The sequence below is a fragment of the Cheilinus undulatus genome, linkage group 5 (assembly GCF_018320785.1).
Source record: "Cheilinus undulatus linkage group 5, ASM1832078v1, whole genome shotgun sequence".
Taxonomy (NCBI): Eukaryota; Metazoa; Chordata; class Actinopteri; order Labriformes; family Labridae; genus Cheilinus; species Cheilinus undulatus.
In genome coordinates this window covers 6426368-6449931 of record NC_054869.1, presented here as the reverse complement: position 1 = coordinate 6449931, position 23564 = coordinate 6426368, and the positions used below count along the sequence as shown (strand labels likewise).

The 23564-nt window shown below is 40.4% G+C and overlaps 2 protein-coding genes across 6 annotated transcripts in view; one reads left to right on the top strand and one right to left on the bottom strand.

The window, feature by feature from the left end:
* Positions 1-7612: 7612 nt before the first annotated feature.
* Positions 7613-9727, bottom strand: neflb (neurofilament light chain b). Its single transcript, XM_041786991.1, has 3 exons — positions 8616-9727; positions 8349-8473; positions 7613-8132 (listed from the first exon to the last, which is right to left on the bottom strand). The coding sequence occupies exons 1-3, from the start codon at positions 9678-9680 to the stop codon at positions 7613-7615; spliced, it is 1710 nt and encodes a 569-aa protein (XP_041642925.1). The 5' UTR covers positions 9681-9727.
* A 5091-nt stretch (positions 9728-14818) lies between these two features.
* cabin1 (calcineurin binding protein 1) overlaps positions 14819-23564 on the top strand; it is a 102508-nt gene continuing 93762 nt past the window's right edge. For all 5 annotated transcript variants that reach the window (XM_041786987.1, XM_041786990.1, XM_041786989.1 and 2 more), the window contains exons 1-12: positions 14819-14976; positions 15573-15618; positions 15733-15825; positions 15927-16040; positions 17176-17310; positions 17544-17724; positions 17833-17962; positions 18054-18203; positions 19797-20116; positions 22838-23015; positions 23107-23240; positions 23337-23554. In XM_041786987.1, coding sequence (XP_041642921.1) covers positions 15616-15618; positions 15733-15825; positions 15927-16040; positions 17176-17310; positions 17544-17724; positions 17833-17962; positions 18054-18203; positions 19797-20116; positions 22838-23015; positions 23107-23240; positions 23337-23554 — 1656 coding nt within the window. In that variant the 5' untranslated portion in view covers positions 14819-14976; positions 15573-15615. The remainder of the gene's footprint in view (positions 14977-15572; positions 15619-15732; positions 15826-15926; positions 16041-17175; positions 17311-17543; positions 17725-17832; positions 17963-18053; positions 18204-19796; positions 20117-22837; positions 23016-23106; positions 23241-23336; positions 23555-23564) is intronic.

Sequence of the window (23564 nt, the reverse complement as noted above, 5' to 3'; positions counted from 1 at the left end):
TCTCTCACTCTGTCTTTCTCTTTGGCTGTCCCGTGTGAGTTGACACTTGGCCAGATTCTTTGGTGCAGTCGACTCGCTGAGTCATAAAGGTTTCAGCCCGCCTTGATTTATGGACAGTGATGTGGATGAGGGTGAGGCAGCAGGAAAAACACCGGTGTCAGCTCACTGATCACACAGAGACTGTGTGAGATGAGCTGCTGACTGGAGATAAAGACCAAAACACCACTCTAACTCATTTCTTACAGACTTTGGTTTTAGCCACAGCAAGAGAAACCTGATGAAGCATTACTGCTAGAGTTGGTTGAAAATGTGACATGTAAGACTGTTGGACAAGGGCGGGAAATTAGCACCCGCCACTGGGCTAATGCGAGTGTATTTGAGCAGTGTCTGGTAAATCTGCTCACCCTGAATAAAAGGTAAATAAAAGTAATGTAACAGAATGATTCTGTCAGGGTAAACAGCATAAACTGAGTCCCGGTTTTCTGTTCTTTCCCATCAGAACTGAGCAGATCTTATCACTTCATGACCAAAGAGCTCCTACCTGTGTCAGAGATGCTCTCAGATTTTTACAGTGGGCTGTGTGCCAAGTAGACAAGATTCATCATAAAGATGTTCACCAAAATACACAACCTTACCTGGAAAAGATGCAACGGTAGCCTGTGTCTGAAACGATTGCACCCATTCTACCTTGTTTGTCAGATATTTCAGATGTTGCTTGCATGGGCAGAAACCTAATCTGACAGCAGGTATGTGGAGACAGTGTCAAAGTTACTCCTAATATCACTGATAACTAGAGCCTGGATGATTTCTGCTGTTTGAATTGCTGAGATAATTGTTAGGGATATCCATTAAAGTCTGAGCAATTTGCTTGAAATGTTGGAAGAATTTGCTATGAAAATTTCAGGAATTTTGTCCTTTGAAACTTTCAAGAATCTGCTGGGATTTTGCAAAGATTTTCAAGGATTTTGATGCGATATATTTGTATGTTTTGGAGAATTTCTTTGGAGTTTCTTTGGGGGAAAATTTGATTTAAATGTTGTCAGTTTCATGGGAATAAGGGAAATTATTTTGGAGTTTTAAGGGGGAATTTGACAGGAATTTTCAGTTATTTTCAAGAAACTGTTAGTGATATGCTTGTATATTTTTGAAAGTTTCATTGGTCATTTTAGGGGATTTTTTTGCATTTCTTTAAAATTAGGAAATTTTGGGGGATATTGGGTGGGATTTTGCTTCAAAATTTCTAGGAGTATTCATGAAAATTAAAGTTTTGGACTGTGGTGGGTTTTGGGGGGGCATTGTCAGGAATTTTCAAGTATTTTCAAAGAAATTTTGGTGTTATGTTTGTATATTTTCAAGAGTTTCATAGCACATTTCGGGGGATTTTCTTGTGCATTTTCTTGGAAATTTGTTGGGATATTAGGTGGGATTTGTTTGAACTTTTGGGGGTAATTTGCTGGGATTTTTCAAGATTTTTTTTTGCAATATGTTTGTATGTTTTGAAGAATTTAATTGGATGTTTTGTTTTGGGAAAATTCACTTTGAAATTTTGTCAGTTTAATGGGAATTAGGGAAATTTGTTTAAACTTTTGGGGGAAATTTGTCGGGATTTTGCAAAGATTTTCAAGAATTTTGTTGCAATATATTTGTATGTTTTGGAGAATTTCATTGGAAGTTTCTATGGGGGAAAATTTGATTTAAATGTTGTCAGTTTCAAGGGAATTAGGGAAATTATTTGAAATTATTATGAGTTTTAAGGGGGAATTTAACAGGAATTTTCAGTAATTTTCAAGGAATTTTTAGTGATATGCTTGTATATTTTTGAAAGTTTCATTGGGTGTTTTAGGGGATTTTTTTTGCATTTTCTTAGAAAGTTGGGAAATTTGTTGGGATATTTGGTGGGATTTGCTTCAAAATTTCTGGGAGTTTTCATGAAAATTAAAGTTTTGGACTTTGGTTGGAGTTATTTTTGGGGGGTTTCCTCTGTCAAAATTGTCAAAGATTTCATGGAAATTTTAGTGATATATTTGTATATTTTGGAGAGTTTCATAGCATGTTTTGGGGAATTTTATGGTACATTTTTTCTTGGAAATTTTGGAAATTTGTTGGGATATTTGGATATTATTCAGGGATTTTAATTGGAATGTATTGGGTATTTTACTTTAAAAATTTAGTGTTTTTTTTTTTAAGACATGCTGCTGTCTTTAAACACGGGATACATGGAAGTAGCATGATTACAAAGTAGCACACACTTTTCATCACCTTTCTGAAGGTGTAAACTCCTTATGTTGGCTCATAATAGTAGATCCACCATCTTGTCTCTCAGTTGCTGCCATGGAGACTCGATCCACCCTACAGATGAAATTAAGGAGACAGAGCATGCACACTTTTCCAACCATGCTGTTGGACATACTGCAGTGTCTGTGTTGATTAAGAGATTATTTTTATGCATCATCCCTTTAAAGGTTGGCTTTTGCCAAAAAGCAGCTCAGACTTGCTGACTCTGCTGCAGACGCCCCTTTGAATACACAGGAGACGGGTTAGTCAATAACAATAGAGGGGACTCTCTGGCAGCCAGCTTATGCTTTTCCATCATCCCTCATTAGAATGCAGCAAGAAAGCAACATTTTCAGACACTTTAATGCATATATTCTGACTTCCTGTGAAGAAGTTTCAGTTTTTCTGATGCTCTCTGCGGGCGGTGAATGTTGTCAGACCTACTGTGATGCCCCCTGCAGACCTACTGTGGTGTGTTTTGCATGGTGCATGAAGGCACTGGTCTGTTTGCAATAATTCCACTTGGCTCGGAGCACAGTTGAGGCCATGTTTTTGAGCCATAATGGTGCAAAGCGTCCAGTTAGAGACTCTTCCCGGTCTGCTTGCTCTCACCAGCTATTGCAGGTCTTGCATTGGAGGCAGCGGGATTGAGAGTGCTAAATATAAGGCATGAGATATTTACAAATCAGAGAGGTTACGACCAGATCGGGGCTGTAAAGTACTCTTATTGACTCTGTACATTTTATATGTGGAAAAATGGCCATTTCCAATGAGCATAACTGGGCTGGAGCCCGTCTTTGTCGGGGGTGGCAGGGGACCAGGCAATATCGTCCAACCTAAGTTGTGATTTTTAGCAAAAAAAAAAATCATCCTTTTATTTAATGGTCAAACCTTTCACTAAATTTAAATATGTTTGGCTTGGAGAATGTCTCTGACGTGCTGCTAACCTCTTCATCATACACCTACCCTGTGGCAGAGGCTGCAGGAATGCAAATGTAAAATAAAGAAACAATCAGGCTTTTCCCTTATAGTCTTGTTTGTGTGGGTCATAATTAAGCATCTGTTTTAATTTTCCATCCCCCTTGTGATTAGATTTCACTAATCTTTTAAAAACATATCAACACTTTTATGGGTGCATTTTTGAAATGAAGCATGTTTGTATGAATGATGCTAAATTAATAAAGTAAATTACCAATTCTGTTTCCATCCCTCAGTAAAAGGATCCCCAGGCTAACTGGAGAGTTCAAGAGTCCATCTGTGCTTGTGTATATGAGTCTCGGAGCGTGAAAGTGCTCCTGTCATTTGAAATGTTATTTGTTTCCTGTGTGAAAATGAAAATTCAAAGACCAGCTCTGGGTTGACAAGGCTTCAAGGCTTTATTAGAGTTCAGTGCAGCACATCATGGACTTAAAGCCCTCAGTGAGGACTTCAGTAAGGCATTTCAATCTTTGTAGGCATGTAGTGGTGAGAGTAAAGCACACAGGTGTTTGCAAAGTAAATCTCCACAAAGCAGAATCTCTACTCTGGGCGCTCAGCACATCCTGCCTTAATCAATGCTTAGATTAGCTTTTATATTGATTTATCTCTTTGCTGGTACATGCTGTGAGTCTAGTTGAAGGACTGAGAGAATTTGTCATCTTGCCCTCGGGTTTAGGAGAATTTCATTTAGTTTGAATGAGAGAAATACATCTGTAGCACCAAAGCGTTCAGATTTAAACCTTTTTATCGGTTGTTTTTCCTTTGGTCTCGTCTTCGGCCTCCTCTTCTTTTTTTTCAGATTCGTCCTCACCCTTCTCTCCCTCTCCTTCCTCCTCTTGCTCAGCATCTTCCTTGTCTTTTTGGCCCTCTTCTCCTCCTTCCTTTTCGTCTTCTTTTTCTCCATCCTCGGCTTCACCTTCTTTATTTTAAAAAACATGAGGGGGGATAGAAAGGAGAAATCTTTAACGACACATATGTGCATATCAATCCAGGAAAGAAAGACCATGGCAGTTATTTTTGACTGTTTTCACATTTATAAGACATTTAACCTTGCTGAATTGTAAGTTACCGCTCTGCTGGTCCCTGACTTTTCCTTAAAGTATCTGTATTTTAATTTAAAAAGTTATCTTAACAAATTGCACTAAAGGCAAAGAAAATACAATCACTTCTACCCAGAAAAAACACAGGGAGTCGTTTTGACTGTACAGATTTTGTTGCACTTATATTGATCCATTTGTCTGCAGTGGTAGCAGCATCTCAGCTGCTGGGCAGCGTTCACTGATAGCTTCAACCCATCCGGATACGTTGCCCAAATGACGTCTGTCCACCCCATTCAGGATGGAAATGTTTGATCAAAATGAATGGCGGTAAATGGAAAAGACTGGGTCATTTGCAATTTAAAAGCTTAAAATACAAAAAACATACAGCTTTGTGGATATCGAGAGTCCAAATCCAAAAGCTAATGAGTCATGCATAAAAATATGGTGTTTCAGAGTAATGATTGGTATCTTAAAATGATAAAACCATCAAAATGTTCTCTGCGAAAATGAACGTCTGCTGACTGTGCGTACACACCAAGCGTGAATAAATTTAGTGAATTACATGTAAAGTTAATGTAAAGATGCAAGTTGATGCCTGTTCGCCTTGGGCGGTGCGAATCACGTGAATACGTGGCGCGTAAGACTCCCAGTCAAACAAGGCAGATGACCCATCTTGTGACGGTAGATGCCATAAACCGACATCACATACCTTATGTTTGCTTTTAAACCATGTTAAATGCAATGGTCCGGTTCAGTTCAGTTGTCGCATTTTTTTGCGTTTCCATATAGAAAAAGTTGGAGAGGGTCCCAAGAAAACTGATCCGTATTGTCCCACTATTTGGCACCCTTCTGTAGCGGTACCCATAGAGTACCATATAGGTACCATTAGAGTCAGTGAAAACAAAATAACTATTCAACATTTTACCACAAAAATCCTCTCTAGTTTCCGCCAAATAACACAGAGCTCTTCCTTTACACTTTTTCGTCAATTAAAGAAAAAACCTTGTGGTAAATTATGGCTTTTAAGTTATTTGATGCTCAAAATGCTACCAGCGTTTCCTGACCTACTGCCATCAGACACAGGGCTTGTTTTGATCAAGCCTCAACCTCCGGTCCTGAAAAATAAGAAGTGCAAAAAATTGCAATAAAGCGAATGTCCACTTGAGGCTGGCTGCAGAAACACCAAAAGTTCCATCTGAACACCTGTTAAAAAGCCAGTTTTGACACTAGAAATAAACTGGTTTACAGCCTGGTTCAAAACACCAAACATGTCTCATTAGCTAATGTCTTCATTTGCTCTAACTATATGGGGGGTGACTTTTTTGTACCACAATCATTTACATTAGATTTAGGAAAAACCTCACTGCACACTGATTGGCGCGTCTCATTTGGTTGACAGGTAGCTTAAAAGGCAGAAACTGCGTTTCTGTCAGCCAGAATGCTAGCTAGCTAGCTAGCTGACAGGAAGTCGAGCTTAGTGGGCGGGCCGTTAGGTTGATCTAAAGTTTGGTTGAGTTTGCGATTTCAATATGGAAGCCACAGCTGATTGGCTTCAAGAGCTGTTTGAGTCCGCCTATTGTAAGCAGACAGCTGACATCACACAGGGTTCGTCCAATTCTTTCTACAGTCTATGGCTGTTTTCGAATTGGCCTACTGCACACTCCTACCAAACACTGTATGTGTGTACAGTGTATTTGGCGCTGCGTACTGCGTTCAACAGTAGTATGCAGTCTGACTGCCAGTCAGACGTTATTGTGTTTTATGCTTGGCCCAGTTTAGCTGGTTTCCAGCATAAAGATGTACATCATACCCTGGTCAATATTAAATGGCGCTACAGTGTTTTCCATCCATTTATCTACAGAAAAAATCTGGGAAGTGTTTTTATTTGATTTTTCGGGATTTTTACAGCTGTTGTTTTTAGGTTAGCATGTATAGTGCAGCGAAAGGACACACTTGGCAGCACCTTTACAGCTGTTACGAGCCGTAACGGCAAAACAAAAACAACAGTGACCCCATTACAACTTATTTCGATATAGTACATGTTAAAAAGGTAAAGATAAAAGGTAATGGCACTTTTTGGAACCGTCAGCCGCTCTGGTAAAAGTTCCGCCACTCTCAGCTATTACGCACTCTGACCCGGCACTTTGCACTGTGGGTAACAGTAGGCGAAGCAGACTGGTCCGATGCAGACTGTGAAATTTACACGACTCAGTACGTCATCTAGATATTTTTGGCATACTGCAACTTTTGCATTTGTTCGCACACTGCATACTACTTTATGGGCAAATCGGTACGCACTGCTAGTATAGTAGGCGAATTCGAAAACGGCCTAAGTGTTTTGTCCCAAAAGGGGGTGTGGTCCCTCTGGAGACAGGAAGTGACGCTGCACTGATTCTATCTATTGTCTCTCACAGGGTAATCTGCCTATTGGACCGGTTTTAGGTGTCTAGTAGTTTCATTAAACCAGGCTGAGGAGGTTTAATCCTGTTATTAGTCAGGATAAATGTGACGCTCTGTGGTGCTGATCAAGGGCTGCTTTGAATGACAATTTCAGGGGGACAGCACGTCTATCCAGCTGTTTTGGAGAGAGACAGAAAAAAACTGTTTAGGCTGTCATCACAACATTTTATCATGGTTTCATAACAGTTTTACCTCATTTACCAGTTGAAGCTCTTATTTTAGCACGGAGAAGTCTGACTAAAATCGCAAAGTTAGCATCGACAAAGACAACAAATTGGTTGTATATAAAACCAGTTTCAAAAATATATAAAAAAGAATAATGATATTGACATCAGAAATAATATGAACAATAATTTTCAATGTTGCTTTAGCTTAGCATGCAATATTTCTCCTGGTGAAGCTGTGATTTTGTGAAATGTTATTTTCCGGGTTAACGAATGGCATAAACATCTATTTCATAGAAAACGAGCAAACAGTTCTGTGCTGTTAGAGTAAAAATACCAGTAAAACAAGAGTACATTAGGGGACAACATTAACGTATTTATCGTCAGAGTCATGCCCAAACTTTCCGGTGATCAGCAAAACGATACCGACCCCAAAATGTATTATCTGTTAAAAGTTGGATATTATTGATCAAGTATAAAAAGGATCAATGCTGAATGTTCCATCATCAAATCAGATGCAACCGAGTTGTTATTTTCTTGTTTCAAGTGAGTTAGACAAGTTATGTACTGCAAATGCAGCTGTTTTAAATGGAATGATTCTGTTTGCTGTATGTGATTACTGATAATATTGATTAATGTCACACTGAATGAGTTAAAACCTCTCCCAGTCTCTGTAGTGTTAAACTTAATACCACACTAACCTTCTCCAGCTGCTTCCTCCTCTCCCTCTTCTTGTTTTTCCTCCTCTTTTTCACCCTCCTCCTCTTCTCCCTCACCCTCCTCTCCTCCCTCCGCCTCTCCTTCGCCCTCTGCTCCCTCCTCTTCTTCTTCCTCCTTCTCCTCGCCCTCTCCTCCTTCCTCTTCTTCCTCCTCCTTCTCTCCTCCCTCCTCCTCCTCCTTCTCTTCTCCCTTCTCCTCCTCTCCCTCCTCCTCCTCCTTATCTTCCTCTTCCACCTGCTCCTCTACTTCCCCCTCGTCTTCAGGTGGGCTGGCCTCGGCCTGCTGTGCCTGACTCGCAGATATTGTCTCCTCTGTCAGGAGGGATGGGGTGTACAAGCGGGAGCTCAGCAGGTACGGAGGGGCAGAGCTCAGCTGAGTCTGCAGAGAGAATTGTGTTCTTCCGTATGACGGAGCAGCGTACATGGATTGGGAGTAAACGCTGACCGACCCTGGGGCTGCCGCACTGAGACGGTTCTCTTCACCTTCAAGGAGCTTCCTGTACAAGCACAAAACAAAGATAACATGATGAATAAAAGATCATGAAAGCCACATATTTGTCCTTTCTTTGAAAGATTAGCAATCACGATGGTTAAATTGAGAGTATCTGACAATCTGTAACAATTCTGGCCTTTGGTATTGACGATAAAATTGATGCAGCCCTCTTGGTAACCAAAGTTGTCCATCCCCGAGGGACAGGAAACAAAACACTCACCTGTAGGCAGCAATTTCAATATCCAGGGCCATCTTAACATTCAAGAGGTCTTGATAATCTTTCAAGTAGCGAGCCATGTCATTCTTGTTTGCTCTCAGCTCGTCCTCCAGCTGACTTATTGTATCCTGCAGAGAAGAGAGAAAGTCTCATTACAAGCTGAATGCAAAATGAGCTTAGACCTTTTTTGTCATTTCTTGCAAACTGATATCTAAATTGCAAAGCACTTTCAAGGATCATAGAGATCCATTTGCAGCCTGTCTTGCTCACATGCAGTGCAGAGATCTCCTGACTCTGTTTCTCCTCCACATCCTGCAGTTGGTTTTCCAGAGCTTGGTTCATCTCCCTGCAGGCATCGATCTCCAGCGTCTTGGATTTGAGGAGCCGACGGTATTCTCCTGCCTCATCCTTGGCGGTACGTGCACTCTCTGTGTTGCGAGCAGCTCCTACTGTCATCACATTCATCTTGCTGCTGAACCACTCCTCTGCTGATTGCAGGTTGTGTTGGGCCAGCTTCTCATACTGGGAACGGATGTCACGGAGGGCGGCGGAGAGGTCAGGTTTGACCACCTCCATCTCCACTGACACCTGTGCACTGTACTGGATTTGGGCCTGCAGCTCTGCGATCTCGCTCTCGCAGAGGCGTTTCAGGAAGGCCAGCTCATCCAGCAGGGTTCCAACTTTCTTCTCCAGCTCAGCCTGGCCAAGAGCAGCTTCATCCGCTCCCTTCCTGGCTTCCAAGAGCCTGCCCTCTGCGTCTTCTCTGTGCAGCAGCTCATCCTCAAAGCGCTTCTGCAGGTTCCTCAGCACGTCCTCCATCTCATCTCTGTGGTCTTGGGCTGCCTGCTTCTCATGGCGGGCCTCTTCCACAGCAGCACGGAGCTGACGGATCTCGTGCTCGTACAGGCCACGGAGGTTGGAGGGCTCCGTCTGCCTCTGCCTGAGCAGCAGGAGCTCAGTCTCCAGCAGCTTGTTCTGCTGCTCCAGCTCATGGACTCTCTCGATGAAGCTTGCAAAGCGGTCATTCAGGTCCTGCAGCTCTGCCTTCTCCTGGGTTCTCAGGACTTTGAATTCAGAGCTTACCTGGGCTGCTTGGTCTAGGCGGAGCTCGGTTGCGGCTACAGACACAGGAGCAGAAAGCACAGAGGAGTAGCTGGAAACAGCTCTGGCCTGTGTTGGATAACTTCTGCGGGAAGATGCATAAGAGGTAATTGGGGCAGAGTGGCTGAAGTAAGCAGGCCTTGATCCAATTCCTCCACCTGATCCATATCCTGAGCTGCGCACAACTACTCTCCGCTTGTAAATAGGTGGGTAGTAAGGGTCAAAGGAAGCCATGACTTGAGAGACGGGGCGCTCTATGTCGAGAAATGTAGCTAGGCTGACTGCACTGTGTATCTGCATTACTTCGGCTTTTATAGACCCAGTAATGACTGTGACGTAAGCTTTTTTTCCAGCATGCTGACAGAAGGAATTGATAATGGTGCCAGGCAGCCACTCTCAGCCAAAGGAGAGACGGGGTGGGGTAAGGATGAGCGTGGAGGGGGGTGAGTAGGCGGGGATAAATGCGGGAGCATCTAGGGACTGCAACAGACAGGGTCACTGAGGACATAAGTGGTATTCTGTTACTTCTAAAAACTGCAGAAGCTGTTACAATTTGCAGCCACAAATCCTGACAAAGACATAATGCATCTGCACAGAAGGGCAGATGGCAGCCTGGGGAAGAAAACATCATAGCTTTACATCACTTTGCATCATCTGTCTATTGTGGTAAAATGCTAAAAGTCAAAATAAATAGTGGAAAAGCAAACGTTTTAAAGATCAAACAGATTGGAGGAACCTGTAAAATAATAGAAAATTAAAAAAACAACCTCAGAGGAAAAAAATGCACAATTATCAGATGAAAGTTTGCCCTCTAGTGGTCGTCTGTTTACATCACAGCTTGGATATAAGAAATGCTGACTGTGTAAAGCAGTTTTTGAGAAATTATTTATGATCTTCCAAACCTTAAACTCTGAATGAGTCCAAATTAACTGCATTTTTTAATAGAGGATACAATCTCAGAGAGTTATTTAATTTATAAAGAAATTTGAAAAAATAAATCATTGATTGGAGATTGTTCTACTTCTCTGATTGAGGGTTAGATTGATCTTAGTAAGGAATAAGGCCAGGAAATTATTCTCAATTAAAATTAAACTGCATTATGGTCTACTACAATTTTTAAGTCTCAGAAGGTGTAATATTTCCACTTTAATGCATTTTTACAGCAGAGATGTTATGGTCTAATTCACTGATCATCAACTGGAGGCCTGAGGGCCACATCAGGCCCCCAGAAGCTGGATTAAATTCAGAAAAAGCCCTGAGGAAAAAAATATATTGCTGTATTTATGTGTCTTTTCTTTTCTTTCTTTCTTTTTATGATCCCCACAGATTTTTAAGTAATCCTTAAAATATTAATGAGTGAGATTGAAACATTTTTTAAAAGATTGGCTTGGTTTGATTAGTTTGACAAATCCCCACTATTACTGGGAGGGAGAGGGTTGAGAGTTCGTTTGTCACTGCCTAAGAATTAAAACAAACTATCTTTTTCCCTCCATGTGTTTTTCACCAATGACGACACAGCATTCATATCAGACTCAAGCAGCAACCTCTGGTCCTGAAAAATGAAGCCAATGCAGAAGTGCAAAAAATTGCAAAACCGCGACTGTCCACTTGAGGCTGGCTGCAGGAACACCGGAGGTCCCGTCTGGACACATGTTAAAACAGCCAGATTTGACACTAGAAATAAACTGGTTTATAGCCTGGTTCAAAACACCAAACGTGTCTCATTAGCTAGTGTCTTATTGTGCTCCCACTGTACAGGGGTGATTTTTTTTTTTTTTTTTTGTACCACGATTGTTTTGATTATATTTAGGAAAGCTGATCGGCACGTCTCATTTGATTGACAGATAGCTCGGCAGGCAGAGGCTCTGTTTCTGTCGACTAGAATGTGAGCTAGCAGGCTGACAGGAAGTCACACTTAGTGGGTGGGCCATTAGGTTGATCCAAAGTTTGGTTGAGACCGCGATTTCAACATGGAAGTCTCCACAGATTGGCTTCAAGAGCCGTTTAAGTCCGCCTGTTGTAAGCAGACGACTGACGTCACACAGGGTTTGTCCAATTCTTTCTACAGTCTATGATCAAACTACATGGTTGCTCCAGAAATATGTAGCTTAAATATCTCAATCGCCCCCTTGTGGCTTGCTGCAGTATAAGGATTAAAATGTGTGAAAAGGGACTGAGTTCGTAAGGTATGTTTCAAAGAAAATACAATTATTCAGACAAAAATGATTATTTAATTAATTCATTTAATACACCGGCCCTCACAGAGTCAGTTTAGACATAAACTGGCCCTTGTACATATGTACTTGATGACCCCTGGTCTAAACATCATGCAAACATTCAGGTGTCATTCTTTCAGAATAGTTTGCAAAAATCCTGCTTTCCCATATTTTTGTGTGTTTTTCTGAATTATAACAAGAATGACACAAAAATGTCCATTCTCTTTGATAAAACAGTGCATATCAAACGTGCAATTTTAGTCAAAATAATCATGATTAGATTTTTTCAGACTCGTTCAGCCCAAATGGTGACTTTGATTCACCTAAATATTTTCACAATGGTAAAGGCAGGTATGTGTTACTGACTGGAGATCATTAAGCTTCATCTTTTCGTAACAATTTTATTCATTTTTTTTTAATTCACACATGACCACACCCCTCTGAGGAAATGGATGTGGCACTCCTGATTGTTACAGATGCTTTTATACAAAATTAAGGAGCTGATTGGTTTTAAACCCTCAATCTCCCAGACCAAAGCCAGCAGGGTAACCCGCTGAGCTACCTCAGCATCTCAACTGAAAGGAGGATCAGGAGAGGAGGGCAGAACTTTCTTCCAAGTGGGGAGGGCCAACCCAACCTGGGGGCGGGGCTAACTCCCCACATGACATCATTGGGGGAAAATCTGAGTACAGCTTGTTTCAACCATAGACTGTAGAAAGAATTGGACAAACCCTGTGTGACGTCAGTCGTCTGCTTACAATAGACGGAGTAAAACGGCTTTTGAAGCCAATCCGTGGATGCTTCCATATTGAAATTGCAGTCTCAACCGAACTTTGGATCAACCTAACGGCCCGCCCACTAAGCGCGACTTCCTGTCAGCCTGCTAGCTAGCATTCCGGTTGACAGGAACGGAGCCTCTGCCTGCCGAGCTATCTGTCTATCAAATGAGACGCGCCAATCACTGTGAAGTGAGGTTTATCCTAAATATAAGCCAAACGATAGTGGTACAAAAAAAATCACCCCCTGTACAGTGGGAGCACAATAAGACACTAGCTAATGAGACACGTTTGGTGTTTTGAACCAGGCTGTAAACCAGTTTATTTCTAGTGTCAAATCTGGCTGTTTAACATATGTGCAGACGGGACATCTGGTGTTCCTGCAGCCAGCCTCAAGTGGACAGTCGCGGTTTTGCAATTTTTTGCACAGGTTGCCGCTTTGTTTCAACACACATTTTCTGAAAGGTGCAGAAGGGGGTGGTGGGGGGGGGTGGATTATATTTAGGAAATGAAGAATATTTTCATCTGCCAAAGGGGGGCCCGACAGAGAAAGTTTTGGAACCACTGATTACATTTTTACCTATTTTCAATTTCAATTTACTGCCAAAGCAGTGTAAAAAATAAAAAATTAAATACATTAAATTTTTACACATAACATAAATTTGAATATTAAATAATACCACACAGTCAATGTATAATGAAATAAATCTGATTGTTAGATAAAAAAAATAAGATAAAAAAATATTAGAAATAAAAAAATAATAAAAATAAAATATAATATTTAATTTATGTCAGTATGAAGTCATACAGTGACTTAGTTTCTGCAATCTGCATTTCTGTTTGTGATATGTTATTGACTTTCACATCGATGTTTACACCACACTTGTTTGGCAGAGTTTGTTAAGTTGTTATGATGATTGCTGACAAGGTTGTAAGTTAAACAAACCTGTCAATTTACAGAAGATGGTAAATAAAAACATATCATTCATACTGATTTATGCATAATCTTATTTCACCAGGGCTGGCTAACAGGAAAGAACAGCTTTTTACAACCCCAAGAGAGAAAAATGTTCCTCACTGTAAAATTGCAAAGACTTTAAATATCCTTCAATCTACAGTTGTAATATCGTCAAAAGATTCAGAGAACCTGGAGAAATCTGTGGACAAGGGACAAAGCTGGAGGTCAGAATTGGATGCTTGGAGAATTTTCAGAAATCACTGTCTGTCGGCTGCGTCATCCACAAATGTAAGTCAAAGCTGTATCATTTAAAGAATACGCTTTAAGTGAACACGATCCAGAAACAGCACTGTCTTATCTGGGCCAAAGCTCACTCAAAATGTACCGAGGCAAAGTGGAAAACTGTTCTGTGGCCAGATTAATCAAAAATTGGAATTCATCTTGGAAACCACGGACGCTGTGTCCTGTGGATTCAGGGGGAGAAGGACCAGCTTGTTATCAGTGCACAGTTCTCTGATGGGATGGGGTTGTATTAGTGCCTATAACTGTGCAGCTTACACATCTGGAAAGGAACTATCAATGCTGAAAAGCAGATGAAGGTTTTAGAGCAACATACTCTCCCATCAAGACGTCTTTCTCAAGGAAGGCCTTGCATATTTCAGCAGGACAATGCTAAGCCACATCCATCACAACAGCATGGCTTCACAGTAGAAGAGTCCGGGTGCTGAGCTGGCCTGCCTGCAGTCCAGACCTTTCACCAATAGGGAAGATATGGAGCCTGTTAAAATAAAAAAAACAGCAAAGAAAACCCAGACCCTTTGAGCATCTAGAACTTTACACCAGACAATAATGGGACAACACTCCTCTCCCAAAACCCCGGCAACTCATCCTCTCACATCCCAGACATTTACAGGCTGTTGTTAAATGAAGAGAGGATGCTACACAAAGGTAAATGTGGCCCTGTCCTTTCTTTTTTGGGATGTGTTGTTGCTATCAAAATCAAAATTTTCATGAAATGGTTAACTGTCTCAACTTCTGACATGTTGCTTATGTTGTATTGTTAATAAAATATGGCTTTATTTGATTTGCAACTTATTGCATTCTGTAAAGAAATATTTTATTTGAAACACCATCTTGAAAAGTTTGAAGAATATTTTTCTTGAGTTTTTCCAAAGCGAATTTTAAGAGTTTTACACTTCTAATAATGAAACAGATACATAAATATTGGTTTAATTTATTGAGAAAATCAACGGCATCTTCTATAACCTCATGATAAACGACTTTCTGCTACTTAGTGTTTATAGTTAGCATCCACCTGTATTCTAACATGCCATTGGTCCTACGAATACACCCACAGGATATTAACCAATGAGCGACCACTTTACTTATTGGCGGGTAGCAAATGTCAGTCTGTGACGCAAACGGCCGTAACGTTAACAACAACAAAGGATGGGGGAATAAATGAAGTTTCAGACTTGTTCTGTGCTTCTTGTCCAATTATGACCGGTTCGTTTGTGGGAATGGCATGTCCGTCTGCAGTAATATCATGTTAACGACTGACGTTAAAAGGAAAATAGACGGTAAGTTGACCAGCTTTGACACTGCTGGTGGGGACCCAGAGAAACATAGGCTAACGTTAGCTCATACAATGTGTCTGCTAAATTCAGCTAGCTAGTTGAAGAAATATGAGACGTAAGCTAGGTAGTTTAGGTTGCTAGCCCTGTGCGGAGATATATTCCCCACCTGTGGGCAGGAATTGTTGTTTTATATTACTACAAAGCTCTAATCCTACTCGGGAGATAGTATATCAGTATTGAGCTAAGCTAACTGGAATAAATACAGGATGGCAGTTGGGGAGGTTAGCTCCTCTGTCCATAGCCTGTCTCGGGTGGCACTTGTGCCAAGTGATACTGTCTGACTACGCCTTGCAGCTCTTGTCGTGTCAGGGTTTATTTCTCCTTACACATAGCAGTTTGGTAGAGGAATAATAGAGATAGACTATGAAGACTTGGCAATAGACTGGCAAATATGTGAATGTCAGGCTTGCAAAAGCGAGACTAGTGATGGATAAACATTTTGTTCCCACCAGTGATTTTGCAACGTGACATGATTTTCCCAAATTTCTGTCTTGCCTGCTATATCTCTGACTTCTCCTTATCTCTGTTTATTTCTGTAGCTTCATCCAAAAGCTTCAAACCTTGAACACATTTCACAGAAACATGGTAAGGCTTCATTTGTTTTAAATACATCAGTGATTGCTGTTTTGAATCATGACACCCCCTTATTTGGCAGATTTCACGCTCAAATGTGTCTTTCTTTTGTGTTTTTTTGTCTAGATTCGCATTGCAGCACTAAATGCTGCCTCTGCAGCTGCAGACGAGTCTCATGATCCTCTTAGAAGTAGCAAGAGTCAAACAAAGGAAGCTCAGGTACAAACTATTCATAGATGAATCAGCTATTATCTGGCATCTGATTTGGATATCTTCCTTTTTAGATCTAACCAAGTGGTCTGATTTGTTTCTGTCTACAGGAAGCTGAGGCATTTGCTTTGTATCACAAGGCTTTGGACCTGCAAAAGCATGACAGGTTTGAGGAGTCTGCCAAAGCCTATCATGAGCTCCTCAAAACCCCTCTGCTCAAAGAGGTAAAAATATCACTGAAATAATTCACACAGAGATCGTCAAAAAGTCCTTGTCATCTGGTTGACCTGAGCAGTCAGATAATTCAGATCATGATATCCAGACATGGCAGGGAAGTATAGTTATTCCACTTGTCTTGATAACAAAGAGATTATGTTAAATGCATTCATAGTTCCACCAGTATGACTGTAATTTATGAGTTAAAGACAAAGCAATTAGAGTTAACTCTTAGACTAGGGATTAGGACTGGGCAATTAATTGCAACTTAGATTAAATGGCATAAATGGCCTGCTGCAATTTTCAAATCGCAGCAGTTGCAATATTTCTTTAATTTGAAATGTGTCAAAATACTGGTTTAATTAATCAATATTTTGCAGCGGCAGATATTTTATGCACATTATGCAAACATTCAAGTGTCAATTTTTTTGTAATGGTTTAAAAAAATCACATGCATCACATTTGCAATACAAGCAAAAATAATTTGCTCGTTCTGTCTAACACTTTGAAGCCTAGCGTTACTTCATGAAAGTCATACCCCAGCTGCAATCAGCTGGTAGCCGGCCTCACCTCCCCCACCCCAGTCACGTCCTTTACAGCTTATTCAGATTCATGCTACTATGGATTAATTGCTTCGGAAATAATTAAAATGTTTTCAATACATATCATTTATGGAATTATTTATTGCTTGAATTTGTCTTAAAATACATAAAATTACCCAAGAATAATCACATATTATTGTAACATATATAATCACATATTATATTATATTCCCAAACACTGTGTATCAGAGGTTTACCGGATAGATGTGTAAAACAAACCCATCTGTTGTGTCAGGTTACTTTTTTGGCTCCTGGTTATAAAATGAGGGTTTTTTTAATCTTTTGTTGTATAGTTAAGAAAGTATCCTGCTTGGCGTTTTTTGTGCATAGTAACAGAGGTGCCATTTCTCTATTTATTTCTGCATTGCTGTGCCAGCAGTCGTGCCTTAAAGTTTAAAGTGTAGAAATTTGGTTTTACAAAATAATAAAAATTTTAGGATATGTACTTTAAATCCATCCTTTTGAGAGCACAAATGTTGCCCACAAACAGGACAAGAATTTATGCTCACATAAAAATTTGATGTATCCTGTAATATTTTAGGCTATGCCCTCAGACGATCAGAGAGTGGGTCTCAAGCATCCCGGACTGATGCTGAAATATTCCACCTTTAAAAACTTGGCTAGTATGTCTGCATCTCGGGACGACCTGGAAACTGCTATGGAGTTTTATTTGGAGGTAAAACAATAAAACTTTCAAACGTGTGCTTATGATAAAATGTCAATTTTTGATTTTCCTTTCAAAATGAATATATAAAAAGTTTAAAAAAATGAATATATAAAAAAACTGCCAGTTTATTTTCTCTCCTAGCATTGTACTTCTTTGTGGAGCAGTGTCCTTTTTCCATTGGACAAGTACAGCTGCAATAAGTGTTCATTACATGCTGTATGTTCTGCTTTCTTCTTTTTTAGGCAGTAATGTTGGATTCCACTGACGTCAACATGTGGTACAAAATCGGTCAGGTGGCTGTGCGACTTGTGCGTATTCCTCTGGCTCGACATGCCTTTGAGGAAGGATTGAACTGTAACCCAGACCACTGGCCCTGCCTGGACAATCTCATAACTATCCTCTACACGCTCAGTGACTACACCTGTATGTAATACATCATCATAAACTCTGTGCGCTATATACCTCTCGTTTAAAGAGCAGGAGCTCAAGTATTGAAGGATCATTAACTGTCATGTACATACATTTTTCCAGGCTGTCTGTACTTCATCGCCAAAGCTCTAGAGAGGGATCACTGTTACACTAAAGGTCTGGTGTTAAAGGAGAAAATCTTTAAGGAGCAGCCCTGTCTGAAGAGGGACACCATGCAGATGTTTACAAAATGGTGATGAAGCCCCCTCACTTTACAAGTTAATCTGTCTTTAACTCTAAAATTTCACATCACTGATGAACCTCTGTGCTGCTTTCTATTGCAGTGATATGTCTATTCACTATGTGGAAGTGGAGAAGGAAGAGTGGGACTCTATTGTGGAAGAGGCCATGGAGATACGAAGGCGCAGGCAGGCACTCTCTCAGTGTGAACCAAAACCTGACCTCATTCTGGTTCAGCCAATCCACTGCCTCTCGTAAGTGCTGTCCCTTTGAAGATTTTTCTTTCTGGGAAGTGCGGTTTGAATCAGATACCCAATTCAAATATCAAGTTAGTAAGGATAATATTAAACATTCAGCTATGTTTTATCAATCTCTCTAGGGATAAAAAAATATATATTTTTAGGGCTATATTGGGATATTATAACCTTGCAAAGCAGATGGGTTCGCCCGTTTCTGTGTTTCTTACTGGCAAATCCATCTTGCAAAGCTCCCATCTGAACCGTTTGGGCCCGGTTAGAAAGTGACAGGACCAATCAGCAATGACAGGCAGTACTTTCGGGCGCGGAAGAGTCATGACGTATGCAAGCAGCGAAAAGGGGCCAGTGCATCTATGGCAGACATTAGCGTGTATGTTGCTAAAGTGCCAGTTTGATCAGAGCTTGATGGCATTTCTTCATTAAAAGAAGAACGAAGAACAGCGGTGAGTTGTTTTCTTTTCAAAAATGACAGCACGTTGCGTGTTTTGTTACTCTGATTGGCCCGCAAAGATGTGACAGAACGTTCATCCAATCACCCTCAAAGTTTTTTTTTTTCAAAGGCTCTGCCTTTTCCCAAACGCCATCTATTGAAGGTTTTCCAGATGGATGTGTGAAACAAACCCATCTGGCGTGCCAGGTTGGGGATATTAGGAATGTAATGAATCGCAAATAACTACAGGGGAGTAAGTGTCAGCACGTCCAGGCCATTGTCCTGGCCTTTTAACACCTGGTAATATACATGGAGACCACCAGCAGCTTTCAGGCTCTTGGGACCTCCACAGGCTGACCAGGAGCTCATGGCAACCCTACTACCCGCCTGGATGGTACCCTAGACAAGCAGTTCCCAGCCATTTTTCCTTGGAGCTTCTACTTGTATTGAAGAGAAGCTGAGCCCCCAAGATCCACATCAAGAAACCTTTCAACATATTTTTGGCAAAAATCAACTTCCATTTAATTACTTCATTGATAAAACCCTAACAAAATGGCTCTACACATGTTTTTCTTCCAAAAAAGACCATTCTGTAAACTGTTGAAGGTTTTTTTATGATTCAACTTAGTATGTGCAAATCTTATTTTGACAACCTCAGAGCAGACCAATTCCTAAGATTTTTGGCACCCCTGACCCTTAGGGGGTCCAAGTTCCCAGGCTAGGAACAAGAGCCCTAGACTGTGCTTAGTCCTCCACCCTAAAGGTGTGGACATTGCTACTTTTTCCCATAAATTTTCCCATGTCTCTGGTAATATGCAAGGACATCCAGAGCACGACTGGGGTAGTGCCACTCCTCCCTCCCACTTGATGCCTTCTGGTGGCTAACTTTCCACATCTCTGCCTTACTTCAGCCTCAATTTTTGGTCCAAACATGCCTTACAGTTCTGCATAGCATTGTACATGCAAATCTTTTTTCAAAAGCTTGAAAATGAAGTAATTTGAAGAAAATTCTGGGTAAAAATCCACTGATACTGAAGTAATTATTTGGTGTGCTGAATTTTGTTAACACTTAGAGCTCTGACTTGTTGTATTAACTACATCTTTAAGTGTGGTATCTCTTTATTAAGTCATTTAAAGCTGTTGGTGTCTTTGTATTGCAGATGGAAGAATGTGGGCGAAAGCCTTATTGCGATGTACAAACATCAGACCACATGTGAGCCCCCTCGCCCCAGCCTTGGCCGTAGAATAGACCTGTCTGAGTATCGTGACCAAAACTTCCTCCAGAACCTTCCCCAGCCCAGTAGCCCAGTCAGTGTGTGCCAGACAGTTGTGATGAGCAGTAGCCCCAGTTCATCTCTGCCACCGACGGCCGTCGCTGAGCCCCCACCGCCGCCCCCACCGCTGCCCCCACCTGTAGTTCAGCCTCAAGTTACCCCCGCCCAGACCACAGAGGAGGTCACCCCTTCTGCTACCCCTGCAGGTCAGTGGTTCTTAAAAGAAGTTAGCTAATTATTGACAGATACTCTTTATTTTTTTTATTCAATCATCTTCTGTGTGTGGAAAATCAAAACGCCTCGACTCCCACCCAAATACATAAAAGTCAGACAAAGTAAAAATATTAATATTGAACAATTTATAAATGACCTGGCTAAAATCAATTGGGCTAGATTTCACTTGATTCCTGATGTGGACAATGCATGGGACTTTTTCTACTCTGAAGTTTCCAATGTAATTAACAAACATGCTCCATTTAAAACAATTCTTGTAAAGGGTAGACATCTCCCATGGATTAGTCCTGATCTAATTAGCTTATTTAAAAAACGGGATCAAGCCTGGGAAAAACATGATGAATCCAATGATCCCTCTGATTGGGAAGAATACAGGCGCCTGAGGAACCACTGCAAAACACAAACACGGAATGCAAGCTCTAACTACTACAATGAAGCCTTTGCTCAGAATTGGAATAATCCCAAACAGTTTTGGAAACATCTAGATCAGCTTCTCAACAAATCAAATAATGATTCTACTGATCGTGTGCTTCTCAATGACAATCCTATTTCAGATCCTCTTATGATTGCTGAGGCCTTTAACACACATTTTTCTCTTATTAGCAGTGCCATGCACTCTGATTATTTAACTTCTTCAAGTTCTTTAAATCAAACTGAAGCATCATTCTCCTTTACTAGAATTCAGCCATCTGATGTACTTCAAGCTATCTCTGAACTTAAAAATAGTAGTGCTGGCCCAGATGGCTTGGAAGCCAAATTTCTCTAGCTTGGATCCAGCATTTTAATATACCCATTATCTGACTTGTACAGTATGTCCTTAGATACCAGTTCCATTCCGCTAATTTGGAAAACAGCAAGAGTAACTCTGATATTCAAGGGAGGAGATAACACTGATTTAAGCAATTACCACCCGATTTCTATAATCTGTACAGTTAATAAAATATTTTAAAAAATAATTTTTCAACAATTATATGAATATCTCAATTATTTTAACATCCTATCACCTTATCAATCAGGGTTTCGTTCTGGATACTCTACTACAACAGCCTTAGTTAAATTTACCAATGATGTGTTCTCTTCCTCTGACCAAAACCAATGTACAGGTGCCATATTTCTTAACCTTTCAAAGGCCTTTGATATGGTAGACCACTACTTACTATTGGACAAACTCAAAGCAATAGGGCTCAGTAGAAATGCTCTTCTGTGGTTCAATGCTTATCTCCATAACAGACGTCAATTTGTGGTTTTCAAAGATGCAAAGTCTGGTCAATGTATTATCGAAAAAGGTGTGCCACAGGGCTCTACTCTTGGCCCTCTTTTATTTTCTATTTTTATTAATGATCTCCCTCAAGTGTGTACAAATTGTCAAGTTCAGCTATATGCAGATGATACTGTTCTCTATTTTTCAGGCTCCAACTTATCTCAGCTTCAGAACAAATTACAGGTAGATTTCAACTCAGTTCAAAACTGGCTTAGAAATAACCTCCTGAAATTTAATATCAAGAAAACTTTTTGTATGCTCTTTGGCACTCGTCCTCTCCAATCTGCAGACTTAAATATACACTTTGACAGTGGTTCCCCAATGACAAAGGAGACCTCTGTCAAATATCTGGGAATGTGGCTGGACCCTGAATTAAATTTCAAACCACATATTGATTACATAATAAAACGTACATATTCTTGCTTAATGCCTCTCTATAGATCTTTGAATTGTTTCACACAACAAGTAAGAAAGAAGATAATTTCTCAGCTTATTCTACCTATAATTGACTATGCAGATGTAGTTTATCAAAACACATGTAATACACATCTTAAATCACTGAATGTTTTGTTTAATACTTTGTGTAGATTCATATTAAAATGTCCATATAGAACTCATCATTGTGAACTTTATGATTAACTTAACTGGTTACAGCCTGAAAAAAGACGACAGTATCACTGGTTTCAATTTATTTTTAAATGTATTTATTTTAACTTATCCACATATTTGAAATGTTTTGTTCAATTTACTTCAACTATCCATTGCGACACTCTCAGTATTTAACTTTTACTGTTCATTCCATCTGTAAAGAGGTTGGTTGGAGGTCCCTCTGCTTTAAATCTCCCTCAGACTGGAACCATCTGCCTCCAACACTGAGGTCACTTACCACCTTAGGCTCCTTTAAAAATGACTTTATTCACATACTTGAAAACTGACTGTCAGTGTTTTTAATGGCAATGTTTTCTCAACACAGTGAAACAACTATAGATATATCTTAAATAACTATATATATAAATATGAATACATGGATGTATATATATGTTAAATATGTATATGTGTGTTTATGTTATGGTTATATGTATGTGCATGACTGTGTATGTATATATGTATTATGTATACATGTATGTATATGTATATATAACTATATAGATGATTGTATGTAAATGTATATATGTGTATTTTGACTCAGATGTAGGGGGGTGGGGGGTTGCGAGCATAATTGTCTTGTTGTGTTTGTCAGTAGTGGCTGTTCTGTGTTTTGTACTCTGTTGTATTTTTTGTGAGATGTTACATGTTCTCGGTCCCCCTTGAAAACGAGATTCTGCATCTCAAGGGGCTTTCCAATGAATAAATTTCAATAAATTTTTTAAACTGTTCATGTAGCTGTGGTAGCTCATGTTCATTAAGTTTTTATTCTACTGTGTTTTGACAGCTACAACAATGGACATGTCGCTGTCAGACAAAGTAAAAAAAGCTCCAAAGAGGAAACGTGCGTCAGAAGATAATGTGGAAACAGCCAAGCGCCGCTCTGCACGTGTTCGGAACACAAAATGCAAGAAGGAGGAGAAGATTGATTTTCAGGAGCTACTTTACAAATACCTACCATCCAGGTGGCTTTTACTAAACCTCACAAATGATACAGAAATGCATTGGTTTTTGTAGGTCTGTGACTAAAACAGTGCTTTTGTTGGGTTGTTTCAGGCTGAGGAAATTCGATCCAGATAATGATGATGAGAGTTTGAGTAATCTGGAGCCACAGTGTGATGGGAAGGAGGACTTACAGCCACTGCATGGGAGCGGTTTGGCTGCCAACTCAGTTGTATACATGGAATCTGGTGTGTAGAGCGTAGTTGAAATGTGTATATATGTACAGTACACTGCTGTGTTGTATTTCTCTCTTAGTAAAAAAATACTGTGGTTCCCTTCTGCAGAACAACAGGATGTCCACAACTTCCTGCTCAATAATATGACCAATGGAGGCATACTAGACCTGATGATGCGCTATCTGAAGGCAGTGGGTCAGAAGTTCCTGGAAGAGTGGCCTCGGGGGCTGACTGCTGTGGTCCTGGAGGTTTATCAGAACTGGAGGAAGCACAGCTGTGGTCTTCCTAATCCTCTTCTTCGAGAATGCAGCAACCAACACATCCGGGTAAAGACAA

What these genes read in the sequence shown, in the direction of transcription:
- neflb (XM_041786991.1), bottom strand. Translation starts at nt 9,680, where the DNA reads ATGGCTTCCTTTGACCCTTACTACCCACCTATTTACAAGCGGAGAGTA. An exon ending in AGGAGATCTCTGCACTGCAT is followed by an intron (nt 8,474 to 8,615) that starts GTGAGCAAGACA and finishes TCTTCTCTGCAG; the next exon opens with GATACAATAAGTCAGCTGGA. An exon ending in ATTGAAATTGCTGCCTACAG is followed by an intron (nt 8,133 to 8,348) that starts GTGAGTGTTTTG and finishes GTGCTTGTACAG; the next exon opens with GAAGCTCCTTGAAGGTGAAG.